This window comes from Gobius niger, assembly GCF_951799975.1.
Source record: "Gobius niger genome assembly, chromosome: 4".
In the NCBI taxonomy this organism is placed as follows: Eukaryota; Metazoa; Chordata; class Actinopteri; order Gobiiformes; family Gobiidae; genus Gobius; species Gobius niger.
This window is the reverse complement of record NC_136855.1, coordinates 25,869,432-25,892,574: the sequence shown is the minus strand read 5'-3', so window position 1 is coordinate 25,892,574 and position 23,143 is coordinate 25,869,432. Positions and strand designations below refer to the sequence as shown.

The window sequence follows — 23,143 nt, the reverse complement described above, 5'->3', positions numbered from 1 at the left end:
TTTACTAACGCGGAAAGCAACTGAGGGGTGTGTTAAAAGCACTGACTGCTTTTCAGGACCCCAGCGACGACCAGCCAGCCAGTGTCTGGTGAATGTGCGTGCATGTGCGCGTGTGCGCATGGAGCAGCAGCAGCCAGCACACACACACTTTACATTCGTTCACAACATGGCGTTGAAGTGCCGAGAGACACGACGGCTTTCCCCCGACTAAAACAAGTGCTTTGTCAAGAAAAGCAAGTGGACTGCCCAGGGAAGGAAGCCGTTCCTCCATTAAACACGCTTGCTTTATGCGCCGGCGGGGACAATAGTGGATTCCAAAGTATGCAGGTCGCTATAACGGTATAGCTGCTTGTATAGACTCGGCACGCTGTTACCCACTGGTGGAAATCAAAGGCTGTACATGGCGGTGGAGAGTACTATTTATCTGCTCTGTCTGCTTTCACTCTTTTGTGGCCCGTCCAGGCAAGGTAAGGAAAAAGGCATAGTGTGTTTACGGGACTGCACGCGGAATCATTTGTCTGAAGTGTAGTGCCCCACATGAAGTGGGACTGAGACACATCTGTAGTAGCGGTTGAGTTTGCACCTTGCACGGTCCATGCGGTATGTGGATGTGTTTCTTCTTTACCTCATGTGGCCTCACTTTTGTTCACAAGGCATGGCCGAATTCTTCACGGCTCGCTTTGTCAGCGCACACCACGGGCTTTGGTGCTACAAGTTTACAAGGGTCGGACCTGCATGTCACTACTCTGGGAACACAGAGTTTCAGTGCTTGGGGGACAAGTGAATAGTTTATAGAGACAGATTATGACGGGATAGATGTCTACGCACACATAAGCACACCTTACTATAAGTGGTTTTGATGAGTGCAGGTCTGATTAAAATTACACAGGGGAAAAGTCTTGCTGCACATAGGCCTATCCCCCATGCTTTATAAACTTACAAGTGAGTAGCAGCAGCAAAATAATGTAAGCCTAAAACATCCCGATAACATGAGTAGTAGTAGGAGTAGTAGTAATAGTTGTAGTAGTAGTAGTAGTAGTAGTGGCTAAAGAAGAGGTGAAATGTCTGTCCATACAGGCCAAAGAGTGGCCACAGAATTACCATGACAATGACCTGCTGTGCACAATATGAATGGCTGAAAATGCAAAGCCTCTTTATAGGTAATAGAAGTGAAATAAAGTGAAGAGACATTATTTGACTTGTGGCGTGGAATAGTCCAGAACACTTTGCAGATTTCAGACAAGTTGCAGCAAAAGTTGTACTGTAAAATTGTGTATGTGTATGTTGTGATTCAACGTACTACACATATTTTATGTCAGTAACAATACTTTTATAAAATCTTATTTTGCTTGAAGATGTATCCTGTTTGTGGAAAGGGTTAACTCATCGTTTAGAAAACCGTATGATTCATTTTCAGAAATATTTGATCAAATCAAGTACTGTGTCTGACCATTTACATGGTAGCACAGCTATAGATGTATGTCTTAATTTATAATTTTTCAATCATCCAGGAAAGATACACAATTATTTTTTAAGGTATGTAATAACAAGGCTATCCTTGTAATTAAGAGAGCACAATAGCACTTTAAATGAAGAAGGCTATATTAAATGTTTTGAAATGATCTGGCATACACAAACTGAGAGCTTGGCTGCTCCAATATTGTCCTATGGTGTTAATGTTGTTATTTTTTTTCACAATGGGGCTTGAAAGCATTGTAGCTGGGAAGGTTCTAGGATGGGGATGAACTGGGAGTTGCTACTGGGACAGATATGAGGCCAAGGGGCATTCTTACAATTACTAACGGTGAGCTTGTTTTGTGCATTCTTGTGAAAGATCAAACAGGACTGTGTGCTTAACTCGACACAGCATTCCAAAACAAAGACAAAAAGCTAAATTAACTCATTCTCAAAAGCCGTGAAAAGACCAAAGACTGCAAATTGAAACCTGAGTACTTTATTTTTGCATAACACCTGTTGTTATCCCTCCTGCCTCTGCTGAATTTCTTTTCTCAGGTTGTACCTCCTATCTACAACTTGCACTAATGAATGTCTATTATTACTTTATGTGACTATCACAGCCTCATTAGCTCTGCTTCAATGTGTTACTTTGTTCAGGAGGAGACCGTGTGGAAAACTAATGTTGCTTTGTTTAGACCTTTGCTTTGTACTCCCTGAATTACACTGTGGCTTTATCATTATTGTTTTGTATTGGGGACATTTTTTTTTTTTTAAACTTCCCTGATATGAATTATGTCGATACAGTGTCTCAGTCAACATTTTTGGCTTAATAAATGTATTTGCAACATAGTAATAGTTCAGAAAAGTAGATCAACATTCAGTGAGTATTGAGGAGGTTGAGGGTTTGCTCCTTGAATCTATCTATTGCTGAAGGTGTCTGTCTCCGTCTCTGTATGTTGTGCCTGTGATAATTATTTCTTTTTATGCACAGCATCAAAATGCCTATGATCCTTTTGACAGTTTCAATGACAAAAGCTCTGATTGAAGGGGCATTATATTGCTCTAATGAGGCTATATACTTTCCAACCTCTCAACCGGCTATTCACAGACCTAAATATTTGATGATAGCTTGAGCTCAAGTGTCACTGCCATCAAACGGACACCTAACTTCCTCACTCAATCTGAGCACTCCGATTCTTCACTTGTGTAGCCTGATTTGGCAAGTGTCAAGGAATTGATGAACTAAATTAGCTTTGTGTGAGTTTTGCGATTGTGTCGTTGGCGCTATTATCGTTCACATTTAAAGAAGTTTGTGCCGCTGTTGTCCTCTTGTAAATGCTTAACGTGTGGCAGCCACTGCAGGTGTCCGCTCTTCTCCTGCGCCACTTTATGAACCTCACTGTCATTTTTAATGTTTTAAAGTGCTCAGCCCGGGGTGTCGCATATGTACTATGGAGGACCAGCTGTTCTGCTTCCAATATAATAACATGGTCGGAATATTAATGTCGGTTTGCCTGGATTCTGTCTGCTTCACATTAACCTCGTACCAAACACATATGAATCTCACAGCAATATTTCCACACTATCTTGACGTTGTATTGTTTCCTGTAATGAGAAATGAAATGATTGCATGCTCTTAGCCAAAGCAATTGCATCCGTAATTACCTCCTCGATTGTTTTATTTACATGGTTGACACTTTTAATGACTAGATTGTGCCAGTTAGTATGCTTTGTGGGATAAACGTCCATATTTGTGTTGTCGTCTGGTGAGACAGCTCATCTCTGGAGACCGTAAACTGGGATCTTGTCGGACAGCAGCGCCTGTAGTGAATAGTTTATTGCACATTAGCGGTAAATTAAGTATCCGCGTGTGTACGTGTGCCAAGGTGGAATAGAACTCTCGTAGTTGATGTGTGTGTGTTTGGAAAAGTGGGTGTGTCAGCAGTGATTTGTGAGGGCATCTTGATCCCCTCCCTTGACGGTCCATGCTAATTTAGGATGCATATTATTTAAAGATGCCCTGGGCTGAGTTCCCGCAGTGGATAACTGTAGTGAATATGTTGATTTGAATAGTGCTCCCTCAGCCTGTCTATGCAGTGCATGTTGTCAAAATAGAAACCTTGAACAAGTGACGTGCCTTTATATCTTTGCATTTAGTTAATAGGCAGAATGCATGCATGAATCAATGAAGCAAAACAACTTCATCCAGATTGGATGAAATGAAGTAGTCATATATAACTACATGTTGTCCACCAAGGATCTGCTGTTTCTCACTTTCAAAGTTACTTTTGCACATGAGGCCATTTCTGGTGGCTAGAGTGAATTCCTGTGCAGTATGTGTGTCCTTAGGTTTAGTCTGGCTCTATTCTTTGACAGGTAACTTTTCTGTTAACGCTCACAAAAAGGTCTACAGCATTCTCAAGCAGGTATAAAAGGAAAAACTTCCAAAGCACTTTCTACGGTTCAAGCACTCTACTATCCTGTGATGTACAAAGGTTTTGTTGATTCTTTTTGTTTGTCTTTCTGCCTCTTTGTGATTGCTGCCTCAGAGAAATGTCACCAAATCAAACATATGGATGGACATAGGTGAGCACATGCTGCTTTGTCACATAGCCACAAGTCATTGTAATTGGATCTGCTAAATCCAATTGGAAGTAATGGCAATTTTGAAAGAGTAGCTAAGAAGTATATCTCTCAACCACATGACCATTTTTGTAAATGTTCAAAAGCTTTGGCAACCGGTAGCATAGAGCAAATTTTGGCCAGATTTAATATACATTTTATATATATTTTCTCAGAAGGCTCTAAAATCTCCACAGAAGAGCTCACACTCCCCTCCCTAATGGAAATACAAAGACACTACATCAATTAAACAGTTAATAACTATTACATGTCATTATCATATTACTGATCTGAAAGACAGTGCTTCTGACCACATCACAGAATATTTTTGTTTTTCTGAGCAGCTACACCGCATAACTATATTAGAATAAAACATTATATTTCTTGTATGCTGGCCTTCTTTAGCACAAGAACCCCACAGTGTCACATAACAATCTCATTTATCATAGCGCCCTTGTATGACATGTCCGACCCTGATCCCTGAGCATGTGTAGCGTTGAAGAATAGTCAGTGTTGTTTGAAGCAACAGTTTGATCCATCCTGTTTTATTCTGCTCACCGTCACGTTGGAAATATTTTAACAGTTTTCTGGTTCTGATTAGGTTTGGCTCTGCTCCCGTTTTTAGTGGGCTTTTCTACAGTTTTGTTTGCTCATGTAAGCGGTTCACCTGGCCATTTGGCCATGTGAAGGCCCCATGCTGTGGACTCTGAATACGCTGTACTGTGATTGGTTGAAACAGGCCTGGGATGAATGAGCACTGTACATAGAGCATGAGGCATGTGGGACTGCACTGGTATGCTCCCACTGGCCTGCACTTTGTGTTCTGCATTTGCTCACTCCAGTAAACTTTGAGTGAGGCTCTGGGACCAGGCCGATCGCACCACTAACCTGTGTTTGGTGCACACTCAGCCGTTTACAGTGACTGCATCAGTGGAGTCAATCTAGAGCTAAATTTAACTACAGGCATGTTTGCCCTATGTCAAATTCAGACAAAAATCTAGTATACTGTTTATTTGGTCGTGTTAACCAGGTCTGGGCTTCAAACTTGGGACCTTATGCTGCATGGCAATACATTTGCATTATGACCCTGTTTCGCCCATTAGAGCATTCACACTTCAGCTCAGAAACCATGTGATCTGTTCTGACCAATCACCACGTCAGCTAGGCTAGCATAGGTCAAGATTGGGGCTATCAGCTAAGATACATTTTTCAGAGGTATATTTTAGGGAAAAAATATAATTGCAATATAATATTTCGCCAAAACAGTTGAACAGCTCTTTCAGCTGAACATGAGCAGTTTGTGTGATTAATGCACCGCAGGAACGTTTTGCAGTTCTTGGTGCTGTTTCATACCAGTCCTCTTTTGATCACTTTTGGACCAGGTAAAACTGTGCTGTTTTTAGAGGGATTGTTTTTGACTGTATTTTTGTTATACATCCATGGTTTTGCTCTCAAGGAGTTTAATGTGCCCTTTTTATTGGCAAACAGTTGACTAGACCAGTCTTTCCGAGCATAAATAATGGAACAATAATCGTCTGTGTATAATCACTGCTTGCGAAACATTACTGTGCATGATCTGCTATTACAGTTGGTGGTTCAGAGGATGTCTGCTCAAAACATAAAAAAAATACTTTTTATCAAAATCAGTTTACAGGTTTTTAAGTTGTTGTCTTGTCTTTCTTTCTGCTGTAGTGGGACAGAGCGGACTATAGGTCCCTGTCCTGTTTGTTAGTCTGCCTGTAAGCGAGGGTATTAGTGAAGAACTCTGTGCAGTGCTGTCCTGGGAGAGGCACAGCTGGAGCGCTCACACCTGACACAGCAGCTGTTCATGTTGTGACTCATAGACTTCCACTGTGAGCCCAGTGAGACGTGGAGCCCCGAGCAGAGCCTAAAACAAGTAAACACTGCTCTATACGCCTGAAGTGGAGGAGACTGATGCAATAAGATTCAGCCTGCACCTTATCAACCTCTTTACTTTAGTTAAATATTATGTGGGTTTGTTTGGGGGCCGTTTATCAAGACTGATCCAAGCAGTGATCGGAAACGACTAACTTGGAAACACAGTAAGTGTGATCTGAAATAACTTGAAATTCACAAGCTTGCATTGGCTGACTATAGTTAGTGGATTCTTTAGTCATGCTAACTTTTTATGTTGGAAAAATCTAAGCAACAGGACACTGGCTCTTAAACACAGCAAATCTTAAAATAAGTAACATTTTCTTGAAATAAGTATATTGAGTCCTTTGAGTAACTCTTGAGTGGCATGTTATTTACTCTTAAATAAATATGTACAGTATATATATATATTGACGACAATCATTTATTTAAAAAAAAAAGTTTTTTATCTTATTTTGAGTGCAGTGAGAATTTCTTTTAAATTTTTTTATTGAAAATGTAACTTTTTTCAAGATTACTTTTTGCAGAGTATGGCTGCTGCTTTTTTTTTTTCTTCACTTGTCACTCAACTTGAAAAAAGTCTCCCGCACACTCTCTCTTATTCTCAGCATGTCCTAATGAAAGTCAGACCGAAACGTTGCAGCAATAAAAGTTAAGAACAAGAGTGAGACAGTGTGTGGGAGATTTTTTAAAGTTAAGTATCCTCTCTTACGCACCCGTTGCCCTCTCAGTTGTGCAGAGCTTCTACTTTTTCAAGCATTCACTTGCCACTCAGGGCTCTAAAAACTCTACTTATGTGGCTATTATATTTACAATGCGTTGCTATCAATGGATGGATGGATGGATGGATGGATGGATGGATGGATGTGATGTCCGTCGATATTCATGGCTCGTTGATGACTGCACGCCCACCATGACATCACTGGAGGATGCCCGGACAACAATAATTTATTTTTGCACAAAATACTTGGCCACTGCTTTAAAGGTCAAGGTTAAGGTGAAGTTTATTTATATAGCACATTTAAAAACAGAGTACTGCCCCAAAGTGCTTTCCATATTCAATGCAACAATAGAGACAAACAGCACAAAAAAACATACTAATTGGAATAATAAAACAGAAATCAAGTACTAAGTCAGAATATAAAAACTGCAGCATAATCAAAATGTCTCCTCAGGTTTTTCAGTTGGACCATCGGCAGTCTAAAAAGCAACTGGTTAGAGGGCCTCAATATTTTGCCCGCAGTGTGCAAAGTCAACAATTCACATAAATAAGATTGGCGAGAGATTTAAAAAGAAACAGCAAAACTTCAAACTGAATTCTAAAAGTCACAGGAAGTCAGTGGAGAGCGGACAGCACAGGAGTAATGTGCTCCTGTCCAGACGAGCCGCCACATTCGGGATTAACTGTAGTCTGCAGATGGACGACTGGTCAAGGCCATAATATAATAAATTATAGTAGTCCAGACGTTACTGGTGCATGGACCACTTTTTAGGGTTTGACCTTCCCCAAAAGTCTCAGCTGGAAAAGATTTTGACAACTGAACTAAGTTGTTTGTCGATTTTAGAAGCACCGTCAATATAAACCTTTGCAAATGGACAACGGTAAGATGATAGGTGGCTACTACATCGGTGAAAACAGGAAGCTCAGATTGACCAAATACTACAATTTTCTTGTTGGTCAGATTAAAGAGTTGCTGTCAGATCTAAGAGCACTAGCAAAGATGTCAGAGATCGAAAAGTCATTAATTTTTTTGTGAGTGCGGTTTCTGTGCTATGCCAGACTGGAATTAAGAAAATGTAATTCGATGTAAGGTAAATACTAGCATCAGTCTTTGCACAACTGGTGCCTCAGCTCATCGCTGGCTGCCTTGGTGCTAGTGTTATCACAACTGGCTTGTGATTATTGATTTGTGCCCATGATTGTGCAGCTTGAGGCCACTGAACACAAAAGCTGTAGTGCAGGATCTTATCTTGTTGATATTGATATGGAGCAGGTAATTGAATGATCAAACAAAGCCGGCAAGCTGATCTGGCTCTGAGGTTTGTGGCCTGGCCCCACTCAGTTTCCCATGTTGTTACAGAGAACTCTTCAGTGCTGTCAGTCACCCCACCAACCTTTTAGAAGACCTTGGTCCTGTAATACCAGTCTTTCATGCGGCAATCTACACCAATGCAGTGCGCTCCAAAAGTGCAAGCTGTAGCAATTACTGTTGCTCTTAACAAAAGTACCACAAAGCACATTTCAATTCTGTCACAAGGCTATACTAATGTCATGCACCCATGTTGCAATAATTTATTCCTGCTTGCTTCCCTAGTCCTGCAGTCTCTGTATCATACACTTCACATTCTTTATGTTGGTTATATAAATGGAGAGGGGGCAAAGGCAGACCATTTGATTTAATCTGAATCTATTTGGAAAAAGAGTACAAAAATATTGACTCATTGATGATCAAAATGATTGATCTCATTGCCTGGTCAAAAAAATCCCACATTAGCTTTTATTAAGGCACATTTTTGCCATTACATTTTTTTTATTATCACAATGTCACATCATTTATTTACATTCATAGTAGCTTTAACAGTAGCAGACTTTTGTTCTGGATTTGATTGTTGCAGCAACACCCTGGTAGTTTACTCAACACTTAACTAGTATGAACATTTGAATCAATGCAGTCACTGGCAGATACAAGATAATATTAAGTACTTGAAGTTATATTTTTTAATTCCTGCTTATTAAAAGGTTGGATCAAAGCAAAATCCTGGCTGCCGCCGGTCACGGGCTCATTTCTTAGTTGTGATTTGTGCTTGTATCAGTTGTCTGAGAGGAAATCTGAGCTGTGGCCACAGGGTCATGTGGTGTCCAGTCTCTGTTGACCTCCAGTTGAGCTGCTTTAAAATCTGTGCTGCGTTGAGTCACACAGCTTTTTCTGCAACTCATCTTTCACTCAGATGTTTCTGAATAGGTGACCCATTAACAGAGTGTTCATGCTTCCAAAGCGCTGCTCTTCTCTCTCGTAGGGCAAAGCCTGTATGAATTCAGCTGCTCCGCTGGGTCAGTCCGCCTGCAAATAGAAATGCTTTGTCTATCAAGCACACATTGTATTGCAATATTAGGTGATGTAATATCTATATTGCAAGAAGCCAAATCAAAATTCACCAATGTATTTTTTTGGTAACTTATCCTAAGACGCAAAAACTCATGGAACTTATTTGCAAAACATCACTCTTAGTTATCTTTTTCTGATGTATTTCCATTTTAGCTGATCTGCTGTTTTTTTAAATAGAAATTGCTTTCCATTTGTGTTTGAATTGAATAGAACGTACTGTGTTGTTTTGTAAAATATCGCAATAACATACACAATATTATATAAGTAATGTTACACAACCATATTACGCATACCGTAGTTTTTTTTTTTTTTTCAATATTGTGCAGCCCGACCATCTAGTCATTGTTTCACTGTTTGATAGCTATACAAGACATTTATACAATATACAGTGAGGCAATGTGAATGACTCTGAGAATATGTTGTCCTTAAAGTTCATGTTGCAGGTTTCCATCCATCATCTGCAGATATTCCAAGACGCTTTGGTCTGTTTGGAAACCAGGAAACATGAGCATTAAAGACCTGTCTTGACCCCTCGCCATTGACTTCCTGTCAGCTACAATTCATTTTAACATTTTATTGATGTTTTTTTATTATCTAAATGGGTAGGCGCCCCCTACCTCTCAACGCTTCTGTTGGTCCAATCAGAACAATGAGCTCAGCAAACCAAGTGATTCTAGATGTATAAAGTCTGAGATTCGGAGTAGATCGGCTATTTGCTGATTTATTTATTTTTTAGATGTTATTTTTATGGTCTTCTCCTAAATAAAAACATAATTGAGTAGCAGAGCTGCTTAATTTTGGAACAAGTTTGAATTGCATTTGCGATGAGATATGCAATTTACCGTTAAGGTTTAAAAACAGTTCAACTGGACTTGCATTTTTGGGCCGATGCCAATGTTTCCCCCTCTATCCCAAGAGCATCCTCATGGCAGTTTTTTGTGACGATGAAGCCCACCATTCTTTTGAATTTGCACTGTTTTTATAATGTTTAAGAATGCTGATTGAGGGCACATTTTAAATAAAAAAGGGCATTTCTCCCCGGGGATCAAAGAACGTCTTTTGTTTCTGTTTAAACATGTCCAGAAGCTGGAATATTTCAGAGAAGACTGAAACTGATAAACTAATGCAAGAATCACATGCACTTTCAAACATACTGAATTTAAACACAAAGAGATTGGAATAATTGAAAAAATAATAATAATAACGTAATTTTCTATCAACAGCGATTTGTCATTTACCTGCTAAGTCAACCAAAGATATTTTTTTTACTAGAATCAGGTGAATTGACAAGTACAAGGTGTGAACAAGTTTGATAATAGCTTCTCAAAGCACCACACTTAAGTCATTATTAGTTAGACAGAGCAGGGATTCGAACCACTAATCTTTGGATAGCTGAACTAATGCTCTTACCAACAGAGCCGGTGTCTGTTTCTATAGATGAGCTATTGTGGCGCAAAGTTAAAAACCATCTATCCAAAAGGAAGCAATTTAAAAAAGGCCAATCTAAACGGCTCTTTATACTGTGAAAACCCCCAAGAGGGCTACCAGTGCTGTGTGTCTCCCTTTCCTCTCATTTCCCCCCCACAATGTAAACCTTTCTCATCTTTGTACTTAGAGCCTACCACGAACCTCTTGGAACCGTGCCGAGCCAATTCATTCTGCACCCAGTCCTCTCCAGCAGCTCCCTCTTGTACAGTAAAACGGCAAAATAGCCACTTCACTGTTACCCTCGCCCTCCTCCTGAGCGCCGTCCTGACAAGACTCTCACTAATACTCTGTACAGCCCTGTATGTCTTGTGGAAATAGATGAAAACATGAGAAAAACGCCGAAAACAAATGTATATTTTTGTTATTCTTCTGGAAGTGAAACTGTTTGCTCAAATGCAGTAAATTGATAAGATTAATGAAAGACAGGGCAGTGCAAAAACATAAAATAGGCTGTCAGCGGGACAAGAACAGACTGAACAAGCTGGTCAAGGAGGGCCAGCTCTGTCCTGGGCTACCCCCTGGACTCTGTGGAGGAGGTGAGCGACAGGAGGGTATTAGCTAAGCTTACCTCCATCATGGACAAAACCTCCCACCCACTACACGGGACTGTAGAGGAGCTGAGCAGCTCTTTCAGTGGAAGACTGACTGACTGACTACACTACTAAAGTAACTCATGGGCAATAACTACTATGCTACACTATCAGCATCACTTTATCAACCACATGCCCTATGACTGTAAACTTGGCACTGCTAATGCTGACATTTTATAGTTTGTTCTATTTCTTTTATTATTATTATTATTATTATTATTTTATCCCCTAAAGCTCTTGTATCCACAGAAGATACCTCTATTTACTATTTCATTATAGGCACATTTCCTGTCTATTTGGCAACCCCTGAGTGTTTCTTAAGAGCTGATGTAACAAGTGAATTTCCATTGTGAGATTAATAAAAGCTTATCTTATCTTATCTTATCAGTAAAGTGCTTCAACACCTACATTTTTGGTTTATTAAATCATACAAAAATTCTAAATGTTACACACAGTGTTGTCCTGAGTAAACAACTCTCTGAACCAAGTGAATCTGTTGGCAGAGAGCTGGGGAATGGCTGCATACATTTTAATGACTTAATGACACCTAATTAGCGGGAGTGAGAATCGGGTGCAGAGCTGTGCGGTGGAATCTCACCTGCTGCATTGACATTCTCAGCCCGCCGCAGGGCCTCAGGTATAGATTTGTTTGTGTTTAGGGTGTACATTGTTTTCACTCTCTTCTCCACATCAGGCTGACTTTACACCCAGAATTATTTATGGGGTTAACTTTTACGTAATTGGGGAATAAATCAAATTCAGCTCAATTTGTCCAGTGCACCAAAAGATGTAAAATAATGTTTGTTGGTCACTATGTTTCCCAACTTACTGTTGAACTGGAGACCATGATGAAACTGCTCTGAAAAGTATATTTGATATGACAAAGAATATACATTTTTGATACTGCGTGTGTCAGGTTATACATATATTTTCTGTGGTTTACAGGAAACTGTCCATATATGTAGCTTGTGTATTGAGGGATTGGAAAGTTGGGACTCTTGTTATTATTTCTATTTTACTTAGCAGTCTCCGGCAACTTATTGTATTTGTTTGAATAATAGCATTACACTTCAGTTTCTGCGTAATTGAGTAAAATGTATGTTTTTCAGCGATAAGTTTCTAGTTTCATGAGTGAAACAAGTTCTGTTTTTATGATTTTTTAAGATAAGATAAGGTAGCCTTATCTTGATCTCACAATGGAGAAATTCACTTGTTACATTCTGCTCTCAGAAACACTCAGGGTGTCGGCAGGAAATAGGCACGAAATGTGAAAAACAATTAAGTAGTAAATAGTGGTATCGTATATACAATGACTACCAAGGACTTTGTGCTATAAACAGTAAACAATAAAGTAAACAAACTACAACAAAGAATGTTATAGTCAGTATTAGCAGTGCAGGTTTACAGTCATAGTGCAAGTGGTTGATATGATTTTGTTTTTTATGACTTAATGACTTAATTTTTTTGTCACCTAGAATGTACAGTAGGTCAAGATGGCATTGAACAGCAGTCATGCATAAGTGCATTAGTCCCAGTATTAAATGCTGTGTAGACTGACTCACCATTAAGCTTCAGACATGCCCAGACATCAGGAGTTTCTGTTGATTTTGATATAAATGACCTGGAAAAAGATGTGTTTATGAATTAAAGTTACTTTCTTTATTACAAGCACAGTGCATGTATGTGTTTGGATGTTTTAGTTACACAGAATGGATTGTAATGAACTGGTGTAATATTACGTAATATATCACATTTTTATCAATACAATCTGTTGTTGTAGCAGTCTGATATAAAAGACCTCACACAACTGCTGCAGACCCTTCCCAAGTAGTACTGTGCTATTTCACTTGGATTTGTATACACATAATTGTCCCAAGTATACACTTGTGAATAATGGAGCCACACTCCACTTTTGTTTTTTTTCTTTCTATTCTGTTAATCACAGTAATGCTGTGATATTGAGTTGTGTCAGGCAGCTCAAAGTCTCTGGCGAAGCGGGCAGATGCAGCAGCTCATCTCGCACTCGACACTTGAGGGCCTCTTTCATTCCTGGACAGTAATGCCTGCCGCTGCTGACACACAGGTCCCTGCAAACTGCTACACCCAATTCATTTGTAAAGCTCCTCTTTCCCCACTGGGCCCTTTGTCTGCCTCAGCTATCAATCCTACAGGCTCACTGTATTACATCTATTGAGCCTATAAATAAGATAAAGAGGGCATAGTGAGACAAAGATGACAAACGATACAGTTGTAATAAGGTATCAGTGAATTTGATTTGGTCCAGTAGATGCTGAGAATATGTCAATAATTGTCTTCTGACAGGCAGCGCATGATGTTATCCTAAAAGCTCGTTGGTTAGAGTTCCTTATCTGTCATTCTGCTGCTGTGTCCTTGGGTAAAACATATAAACCAGCTTGCCAAAGTTTTGCGTCTGTGCAATGCTAATGTTAAGGTGGGATATTTGTGTATCGGTGCTTGGGTGAGATGCCAAAACATTCACATCATAATATTCTTAGAGCTTTAAATAAGGTCATGCTGCTTCTTGAAGTCATGTCACTGACTTGAATGTCACAGTGACTGACCCATACGGTCAATGGAGCGACGGTGGTGCAGTTGGTAGAGTGGGTTGTCTCATGATCGGAAGGTTGGGGGTTCAAATCCCAGGTGCACACTGCTGTTGTGTCCTTGGGCAAGACATTGGACCCTCCTTGCCTCCAGTGTCTGCGTACATTGGTGTGTGAATGGGTGACTGTGTTAGCAGGCCTAATGAAGCTGGAACAGTGCATATGTTCCATTTACCAATAGCAGTGAGTCTCAATCTGCAAATGATCATAGCTAGGAGCAGATATTCATTGAATTTGTATTGTCCTATCCTACAGCCTATAGCCAGTATGCCCCGGTACAAACCTGAGGTGGTCATGTAAGAGCAGGCAAAATGGCTATTGCTGTTGTAACATGTGTAACACTTCAGTTTTGGGGCCACTGTAATACTGTCCAGCCCACAAATAGCTATATGCTCTTTTCCAGCTTGCACTCGCTGTTTGTGAAGTGCCTTGGGTAAAAACGGTCACACTGTACACTGTCATCACTGTACACTTTAATCTGTTGTTGTCATTTTGTTTCTTGCAGATAAACCCATTTCGGTGGAGCTGAGCTGTGGAGCTGGTCCTGGCCATGTATTGCTGGAGCCAGGTGTGCCTGTGCTGCTGGACTGTAGCCTGGGCTTTAGTGACAGTCCTGTGAACATCACGTGGCTGCAGGACGGCCAGGCTCTGCCTCTGGAGGGAACAGACTTCCTCCAGGTCCTGCCCAATGGCTCTCTGCTGGTGCTGCCCGGGGCCACAGCCGATGTGCAGTCGGCCTACAGCTGTGTGACTGCCAATGCCCATGGAGCTCTGATCAGCCGCACTGTTAGAGTGCTCAGCGCAAGTACGTTTCCATTCACAATTTCAGGGTTGTTTTAGTGGATAAAGTTAAGTAACTACTTGTACCAGAAAAAAGGCATTTGAAAGCTGGCACTGAAACACAAAGAAATCCAAGTTTGAAAGAATGGTGGGTACTGAGGCAGCACTACATAGTGCTACTTGATTGTAAAGTACCATGAGCCATGGTAAGTTTTATTTGAGTACTGATATGTGGTAAAAAAAAAAAAAGAAAGATGCCTAGCCCTAATGAAAAGTAAAAGCTTTTTAACGTTTCAGTTTAAACTTTGGTAATATTTTCGGACTCATCGGGAAATTCCAGATGCGTTCCTTTTAACCATACAAACAAACTTCAGTGTTTGGTGTCTACACTGTCATGGTTTAATTCAACTACTTTCAGAGAAACTATTGTTTGACTAGATGCTTGTTGATCTTCATTGTTTCACCTCCTGACAAAATTCTATAAAATAACAAAACTCCATCACATTTAGTTTTGATTTTTTTTAGTAGATCAAACGTATGATGCAAGTGAAGGACAGGCAGAAAGTGAACATGAACAGTCCTTTGAAAACTACCTGAAGAGGTTTTAACTGTCTGAAAGGAGAGACCTTTTCTTCCTCTTTATTTAGTGATTAGCTTTGTGTTGGATGAGACAGGGACCAGGCTAAATGTCCCTTCTTTTGTCAGCCGCAGCATGCCTATTTATGAGCGCCTCTTGTTTGGTAGACAAAAAGCAATGGAAGGGAGCAGTGGATGAATGGTGGGAAAGCAAAAAAAAAAAAAGGTGAAGAGACTTTGTGGTGATGGCGAAAGAAAGGGCTGGAGATACCATTAAGAATGACCTTCAGAGCTCCCACATATAGAGCCACTGTAGCGTGTGTGCTGCCGAATTGAATCTGCTGCATTAGGTTGTGAGATGGATGTGACGGAGGCGCAGGAGGTCAGAACCAAACTGCTTCAGCACTGACATTGAGCGGACATTCTCATTTCCTACTGCATCTTTGCGAGAACAAGACCACAGGGTTTCGCCGCAGTAATAACACTGTACTGAAGTCTTTTGCATTGGCTTTCCGGCTCCCAATGTCATGTTTGCTGTGGGCTTGTCGAAACACAGCAACTTGGAGCTAAAGTCTCAATATCCAACATAGGGAAATCATTGTGGAATCTTATTTTCAAATTAATTTTATTAAAGGTTTTATTAAAATGTTTAGAGGAAATGTATTGTGTCTAGTAGCATCAGTACCAGGTAGTTGATAGTTATTTTTGACATTTTATCAACTGCCTGCTATTATCCATGTTATCACTTTGAGACTGTTCTTTTGGGGTTCTTGATTTTGCTTTTATATCATTACAGCCCTTCAAATAATGTTTGGTCACTTTTAAAATCAGCCATGTATTCTGTGCTTTATACCACAAAAGGAGTAGTTTGTGTGGGGGCTGCATATGGCATCTGACTGTCTTGCTTTGGCTGAAAGCTGGGTTGTAGAGAGGTCACGGGTGGAATTATCTGCTTGCAGAAGGGGAGGAGAAAACGTTGCAATCTGATAGCTGTGGGGCCAAAGAGTGGGGCATAGATAGAGCGACAAAGACAGAGAAACAGTCAGGGTGAAGTCAAGGGCAGCAGAGAGACACTAATGACAGGAGCGTAGGATACAGATCTTTTACTCTAGTGCATAAAGGAGCAACTACTCACCTAAGATTCAGCTCCTTTTTTCTAAGCAACTTTTAAACTTCATATCTGCCTCTCTTACTTGCAGTTTGACGTCACATGGCAGTGTCAACATTGCAACAAATGAGTGTTTGCTCTCTCTCGATCCCTTAGTTTCACACAGAACCAAGTCATGGGAAAAGAGTCAAGAGTCTGTGGCCTGACACTGCGGAGGTGTCCACATTGTTCCTGCACAGTAGGAGCAAAATGTCATAACACGCAGCCCCCAAATCCCCCCGCCATTCAAGTGTATTCAAGTCTAATCTATGAGAGAAGCCTGCCTTTTGGGCCATCAGGCAGAGTGCCAGTGTTAGGTGCTGTGTTTACATGCTCCTCTCTGCTGTGTAATGGCCAAAAGCCATCATCCTATCCCAGTACTGACAACACAGTGTATTTTTGAATTGCTTTGTCCAAATATGATCATGTATTTGTCCACCTCCTTGTTCTCACTGAGAAACTTTGTTCCTTCAACGCAGTAGGAAAACACAGATGTTCATGTTGTTGCCATCACAGCTGGTGAAGGGGAATCACAGAATGTCATCCCTTTTCCTTGGGTTTAAACTTGCTCAAGCATTCAATGCTTGCCAATGACCGGCATGTTGGGGTTATTTACCCTGCTTTTGCATGATTTTTTCATTTACCTTGTTATATACTGCTTTCAAATTATTGGGTCATGGAAAACATCCTTCAGTATAACATATTACTGTATACTGTATACAGAACATGCCGTATAGGCTGCGTAGCAAATTAACTACACAAAATCAATTGAAGACAGTCGCAGTATTAATATAACTTCCATTGATAGTTACATGCAGAATTCATGTAACTAATTAAATCTATGGATTTATTTAGTTGTTTGTTCATAATAATCATAATAATAGTTTATTATTATAATTACGATTAATATTGCTGTTGTTGTTGTTTGTTGTTGCCTGATGAGAAAACATTTAAAATGTTAAAATGTTTCTTACACATGTGAAGAAAACCTCCTTTTCATTGGTGCATTATGTGTTGGGAGAGTTGAGTGACCAGTCTGCTCTCTTCACCTCATGCTTTGATCCATCTCCTGTTGGGCCTCCTCACTTAGAGCTGCAGGCAAAGTGGATCCACAGCCCAACACCTTTGTTCTCTCTCCAGCAGCCTGTACGGGACAGAGGTCAGGGGCCCTCAGTCACTGCTCACTGCTGCCCCCTGGAGCTCACTATTGTTTATAAGAATAGCAGTAAGTAAGCTGGAGCTGTGCCAATGCATTGTAGAGAGAGGCTAATGTTGAGTTTTGGAGAGAGAGTCTCAATCAACAAAAAAGTGTACATCTTTTGAAAATGAGTAGATCATTTGCAATTTCCATCTTTCCTTTATTCTTCAGGTCTGTCCCACGTCCGTCAAGAGCCAACTCCACAGACTGTTCCCGCTGGAGGAGTGGCCCGATTTGAATGCCACATTGAGGGAATCCCCACTCCACTCATCACCTGGGAGAAGAACAGCGGACCAGTCCCACAAGACCCAAGGTGCCAAATGTCAGAATAAAAATGATAGAGAGAGATTTTCAAAGCATTCGCATTTACTTGGCTGTAGTATCGTTCCTTCAATGTAATAATCAAATGTTTTTATAATTGAACATTCACTGTTAGCCACTCATCCTACTAGTTAAATCTTAAACACTTGATGATTTGCATATTTCTAACAATCTCCTGCATAATGCTGTAGGATTTCAAGCTTCTATTACAGTTACTTTTTCTCATGCTGCTCTGGCCCATACCATATCCCCTATGATTTGGACACCTCACACATTATCTTTACTATCATCATAATTGTCCTGGCCCGCTGGTGGCGGCTCCTCTGATCCTTGCCTCTTATGTGTTCGGGTGTAAGTGCTAATGGCTGCTGTGGCCCGGTGTGACCCACAAGCAGCTTGCTGTTTATGAGCTCCTATTTGTGGAATGTGTATCGGCCCTCTGCTCCAGCTCTGTTAATAGCCTTTCTCACAGATGTGCCAAAGCGAGGCTGATGTATCACTGGATTCTCCTCACTGTATTTTGTCTCACTCTGTTTGGCCGTCCTCAATCAGCCCTCTGTCGGCTTTTTGCTATTTCTCCCAGTGATTATTGCTGCTATGAGCCGAATGCCCATCTCGACTGCACAGGCTCCTAATTTCAGCTACCAAACAAACTACTGAGCAAACCACTCCGCCATTGAAATGTGTGAGCGAGTCCAGGTAGCGGAGCGTGAACACTGAAGTATATTGAACCATAACCATGACCCATAAGGCTTACGGGCATTGGTTTAAAGACTATAAGTCTCAAGTGACATTTCTTGCAAATATTTGTGTTGTCAATATCTTGAAAGCGAGGGGAAAGTCAGGATAGCGGCTCTGTAGGCAGGAGCGGACCATAGCGGACAGGACCTGGGATCAGCCCGACACAGACACCGCCTGTCTGTCCCGACACTTTTTAAATCATTTAAATTTGTCTTGAAATCATAGGGGAAAGTTTCAAAGTGGTGTTGATGTTAAATATAGTGGGTCAATTTCCGTCTGTCAAAGCGATCGATTAGCTATGTTGTACACCATCAGATCACTCGTAAAATAATATACAAATAAATTACATTTGGCATAGCCTATACAGTATGTGTATCTGTCACAGTTAAAACTAAGATTTTGTTTACTGTCCACTTCGTTATTGACAAAAAAAAGGATTCGGCATTCAGCTTATTATTTTGACTGTGTTCAACACAGCTGCTATTATGATCTCCGGTCATCATTTTTTGTTCTTTGTTTTCTCCTCTAAATTCAACAAAAAGCATTTTTTTTGTCACAGTCTGAATTTCAAGGACAAAAAGAAATAAAAAATCTGCAAGACATTTATACTATAAGAAAATAGTATTTTTTGTTGTAAATAGAAGCATTATGAAAATAATCTTTAATGTCACGTTCTGAAATTTTCAGAGTAATTTCTCTTCCTAATGGAGTGCTTCAAATCCTGGAGGCGAGTGTGAAGGATGAAGGCTCTTATCGCTGCATTGTGTCCAACTCTGCCAGGACAGAAGTCAGTCAGGAGGCCAAGCTAACTGTCTCCACAGATGAAGGTAAATGCCTTTAAATTATCTAAGCAAATGTTTAAAATAGCCAAATAACTGAAATTCTTTATATTTTTATTGAATTGCCCCCGGAAATGTAATACATTTTATAATTTTCTCAGTTCACTCAATTTCATCAACATCAAGCCCTAAGAACATATTAAAAACATATTCCATGCCTCGCTTACTACTTGCAATAATATTATTATTACAAGACGTTATTTATACTTACAAAAGTTTATTGGAAGGAATCCTATAGAAACTCCACAGGTAAATGCATTAAGATTGTACATATAATTGAGCACTTCTTGTGCTGATGCAATTACAGGCAATTAAGTCATTTTGTGGCATTTTATTTCTGCTTGTCGCTGCTGTGCTGAAACCTTGGAGGAAACCACTTAAGACTCTTTTGTGTGCAATTAGATGTAGCAGATGTCAGACTAAATCCCATCACATCCATCAGTTTCACATCCGAGCTCTATAAATAGAAAACTTCCAAAGCTCCTGTTGTGGGCATGGAGTTCAGAAGCTCCTATTGTTAGTGCAAAGATCAAAATGTGTATTGTACTTGTAACTTGGTATTTACAACCAACGAGCAATAAATGCTTGTGTCATTACAGCTTTAGTTTTCAAAGACTTAAAGCATAATGGAAAGAAAACTTTTATTTGGGGTAATGACTGTTACAGAAAAAATATTGCCTTCTAAATCAAGCTTGAGTCCGTCTACTAAGGCTGCTTGTTTGTGGAAAAACTCAACATGGCAAAACAATTATTTTAGCCGTTATTCAAATCACAATTCAAACAACATTGACAAAAAAATGATGTGTTTTCAATATACTTGAAAACAAAGCTGCAATATACTGGAGAAAAAGGCAAATACACTCCACTGTGTTTGTAAATCCACAATCAAAATTAAAAGTTCTTTTGTTTGTTTTATTGTGTCATTTTTTTGTGTAACTATAATCATTCATCATAATTTATTTAATTGCTCAGCCCTACTGCCTTCTCACAACATACTTATTAGCTGAGTTCACTTTACTTAACAATACAAAGAGAATATATTACACTTGATTTTACTGATATTAGCAAATTGGAAAGACGCCATTTAGGCATTACAATATCATTTACAAACAACAAAATATCCTGTATCCTGCCAGTATATTGTATATCGTATTGTACAATGGAAGGCCATTATCGCCCAGAACTGACTTCACATGTTTTGCATTGAATAGAGTTCAGTCAACTTTAAAATAAACTCTCGCAATACTTCCTAGGCCTCAAGGGGGGGCGGATAAACAATGCGGTGAAAATCGCCTATTACATTACAAATTTATATATTTTGCTTATAATTTTGAGACCATGAGAGACAGAGGGCCAGATCTTGTGGCGGTGCACGGAGGGGCGCAGGCTCTTGGCGAATTATTTTCCGAGTGGCGGAACTATATGTGCCATTCGCCTCCGCCACCTGTGAGGGGGCGTCACAAGAGGAGGTGAATGCACTGATGGAAACACCTCGTTTACATTGCGCTGTCTTGCATTCTTTCTTAAGGCTTTCACAGGTCAAACTAAAAACTTTATTTACCCCATCGTGAGCTTAACGATGTTCACGTCTCGAGAGAGAAAGAGCTACAGTGTCCGCTGTGGCGCGGATCGGCCCGCGCTTGGCATGAACACGAAGCAAAACAAATGCACATTGAGACACAAGATTGGGCCCAGAGACTTACCCTTTTCATCTTGGAATCTACAGATTTTTGTCTTTCAAACAAGCTTCTTCTGAAGTACCCCAAGACTCAGCATCGGCCTTGACCTCTATTAGATATATTTCGATGTATTTCTATGATTAAAACCTTTACTATAATAATGAATGTTTAACTATAAGCTGTTTGAGAGATTAAACAAATGTAAGACATAAAAATACATCAAATTCATTTACTTAGTATATTGGCCTATATATCGGCTATTGGCCATGCCAATGCCCTTCATATTGGTATTGGACCCCAAAAATCCCAGGCCCTAATAAGAACAAATATATCGAGTGCATAATGAATCCATTAAATCACAGAAATAATAGAATATTCTAAAGTTTAGATGATATCACAAGATGATAAAAAAGGTCTTATTTTACTCACACCAAGTAGTGAAGACATTTATTGCTGTTTTTTGATCCAGCACACTTATTTTTAGACAGGGGTTCGCATGTGTTTTAGTCGTGCAACAATATTCTAAAGCAAACATATCCTTGAAGTCTGTTGAAGAAATTATTAGAAATGTATTCTGGAGTGTAGTTTCTCTCTCGAGGAACTATGACTCTCAGCTGGCTTTGGAACGCTCTGGGACCCCTTCAGAAGAAATGAAGGAAGTGTGCGTGGATAGGGAAATCTGGGCGTCTCTACTCAGCCTGCTGCCTCTGTGACCCAGCCCCAGATAAAGTGGAAGAAAATGGGTACATGAATAGTTTTAGTACCTCCATAAAGTTTCAAAACTGTGTGTAAATAATGAAACACAGTTTGAAGTCCAATCACAGTCTAACTGCTGCTCTGCATGACAGGCAATCCCACCTGAAGGGTCTTGCTCACATAGCATTTAAACATTGGCCTGTCAAAAAAGTAATCTGCTACGTGGTTCAGTTGGTGCATGTGCTTTGTTGTTGCAGGCTCTGATGAAGCCTTGAACAGAGTGGTAATTGTAGTGCCGCCTCAGAATGCAACAGTAGTCCTTGGTCACACAGCAGTGATGGAGTGTATGGCACAAGGCCAACCCAAGCCCCTGGTGTCCTGGAGCAGGCAAGGTAAAGTCACAGTGAATAGGGAACAGCATTTTTCACATATTTGCAGTGTGTTATTACTAATGTTACTGGTCATCAGCTTGCACACATACCGGTCATTATTAACGAAATCTCCCATTTCTCTATCTGTATTTATAAGTTAATATTTAATTCTGCTTGCTGAAGAGCGGGCTACAGTAAAAGCTCAGAATCAAAATATTCCCATCAATGAACTTTGTAAAGCCACACTGCAGAGCCATCTGTTGGTGGTTTGTGAGATCACAGCTTACTCACTGTCATCTCTCCTTTTCATGCTGTTTGTGTGGAAGCTGAAAGCCAGACTCTTTTTTTCCATCATTATTGTATCACCCCAGACTGTCTCCTGTTTACTCTTTGATCAGATGGAAAGCCTATTTCCACTGATGTGGTCGTCCTAGCAACGAACTTGGTGATCAGGGACACAAGGCATCATCATGCCGGGGTATACGTCTGCAGAGCCAACAAGCCCAAGACCAGAGAGTTTGTGATTGCTGCGGCCGAGTTGCATGTTCCTGGTATGAGTTATGTTTATGTTAACTTAATGTTTAATTGATTTTGTATGTTATTGCATTACATATATATTTTAATCTAACTATGGATCATGTGTCCGCACTTGAATGAATGAATGAAGGCATGCATGTTTTTTTGCGGGGACATTTGTGCATATTTGACATTTTAGTGACCCAGTGGCTGTTTGGGTGGTTAGCATGATGCCTGTACTTTCCATCCCGGTCGCCTCTATGGCGCTCCAAGATCAATTGTTTTTAGCGTTTCTGGTAGGTTTTCTCTGCTGATGGAACCATCTCCATGGTTGCACTTACATTCAGCAGAGATCAACTACAAGAAACCCTAAAAACAATTGAAACTGGGATGGAAACTAAAGGCGCCATGCTAACCACCCATACAGCTGCTGGGTCACTGAATGGTCATTCACGCGCAAATATTAACTTTTTTTCCCGCATTAAAAAATCCCA

At 40.2% G+C, this 23,143-nt stretch overlaps 1 protein-coding gene across 2 annotated transcripts in view; it reads left to right on the top strand.

The window, feature by feature from the left end:
- The first annotated feature begins 67 nt into the window (after positions 1–67).
- The window catches only part of igdcc4 (immunoglobulin superfamily, DCC subclass, member 4), a 39,216-nt gene continuing 16,140 nt past the window's right edge, over positions 68–23,143 (top strand). For both annotated transcript variants that reach the window (XM_079555158.1, XM_079555157.1), the window contains exons 1-6: positions 68–467; positions 14,291–14,590; positions 17,658–17,799; positions 19,236–19,375; positions 22,020–22,154; positions 22,532–22,684. In XM_079555158.1, the coding sequence (XP_079411284.1) occupies positions 401–467; positions 14,291–14,590; positions 17,658–17,799; positions 19,236–19,375; positions 22,020–22,154; positions 22,532–22,684 (937 nt within the window). In that variant the 5' untranslated portion in view covers positions 68–400. The remainder of the gene's footprint in view (positions 468–14,290; positions 14,591–17,657; positions 17,800–19,235; positions 19,376–22,019; positions 22,155–22,531; positions 22,685–23,143) is intronic.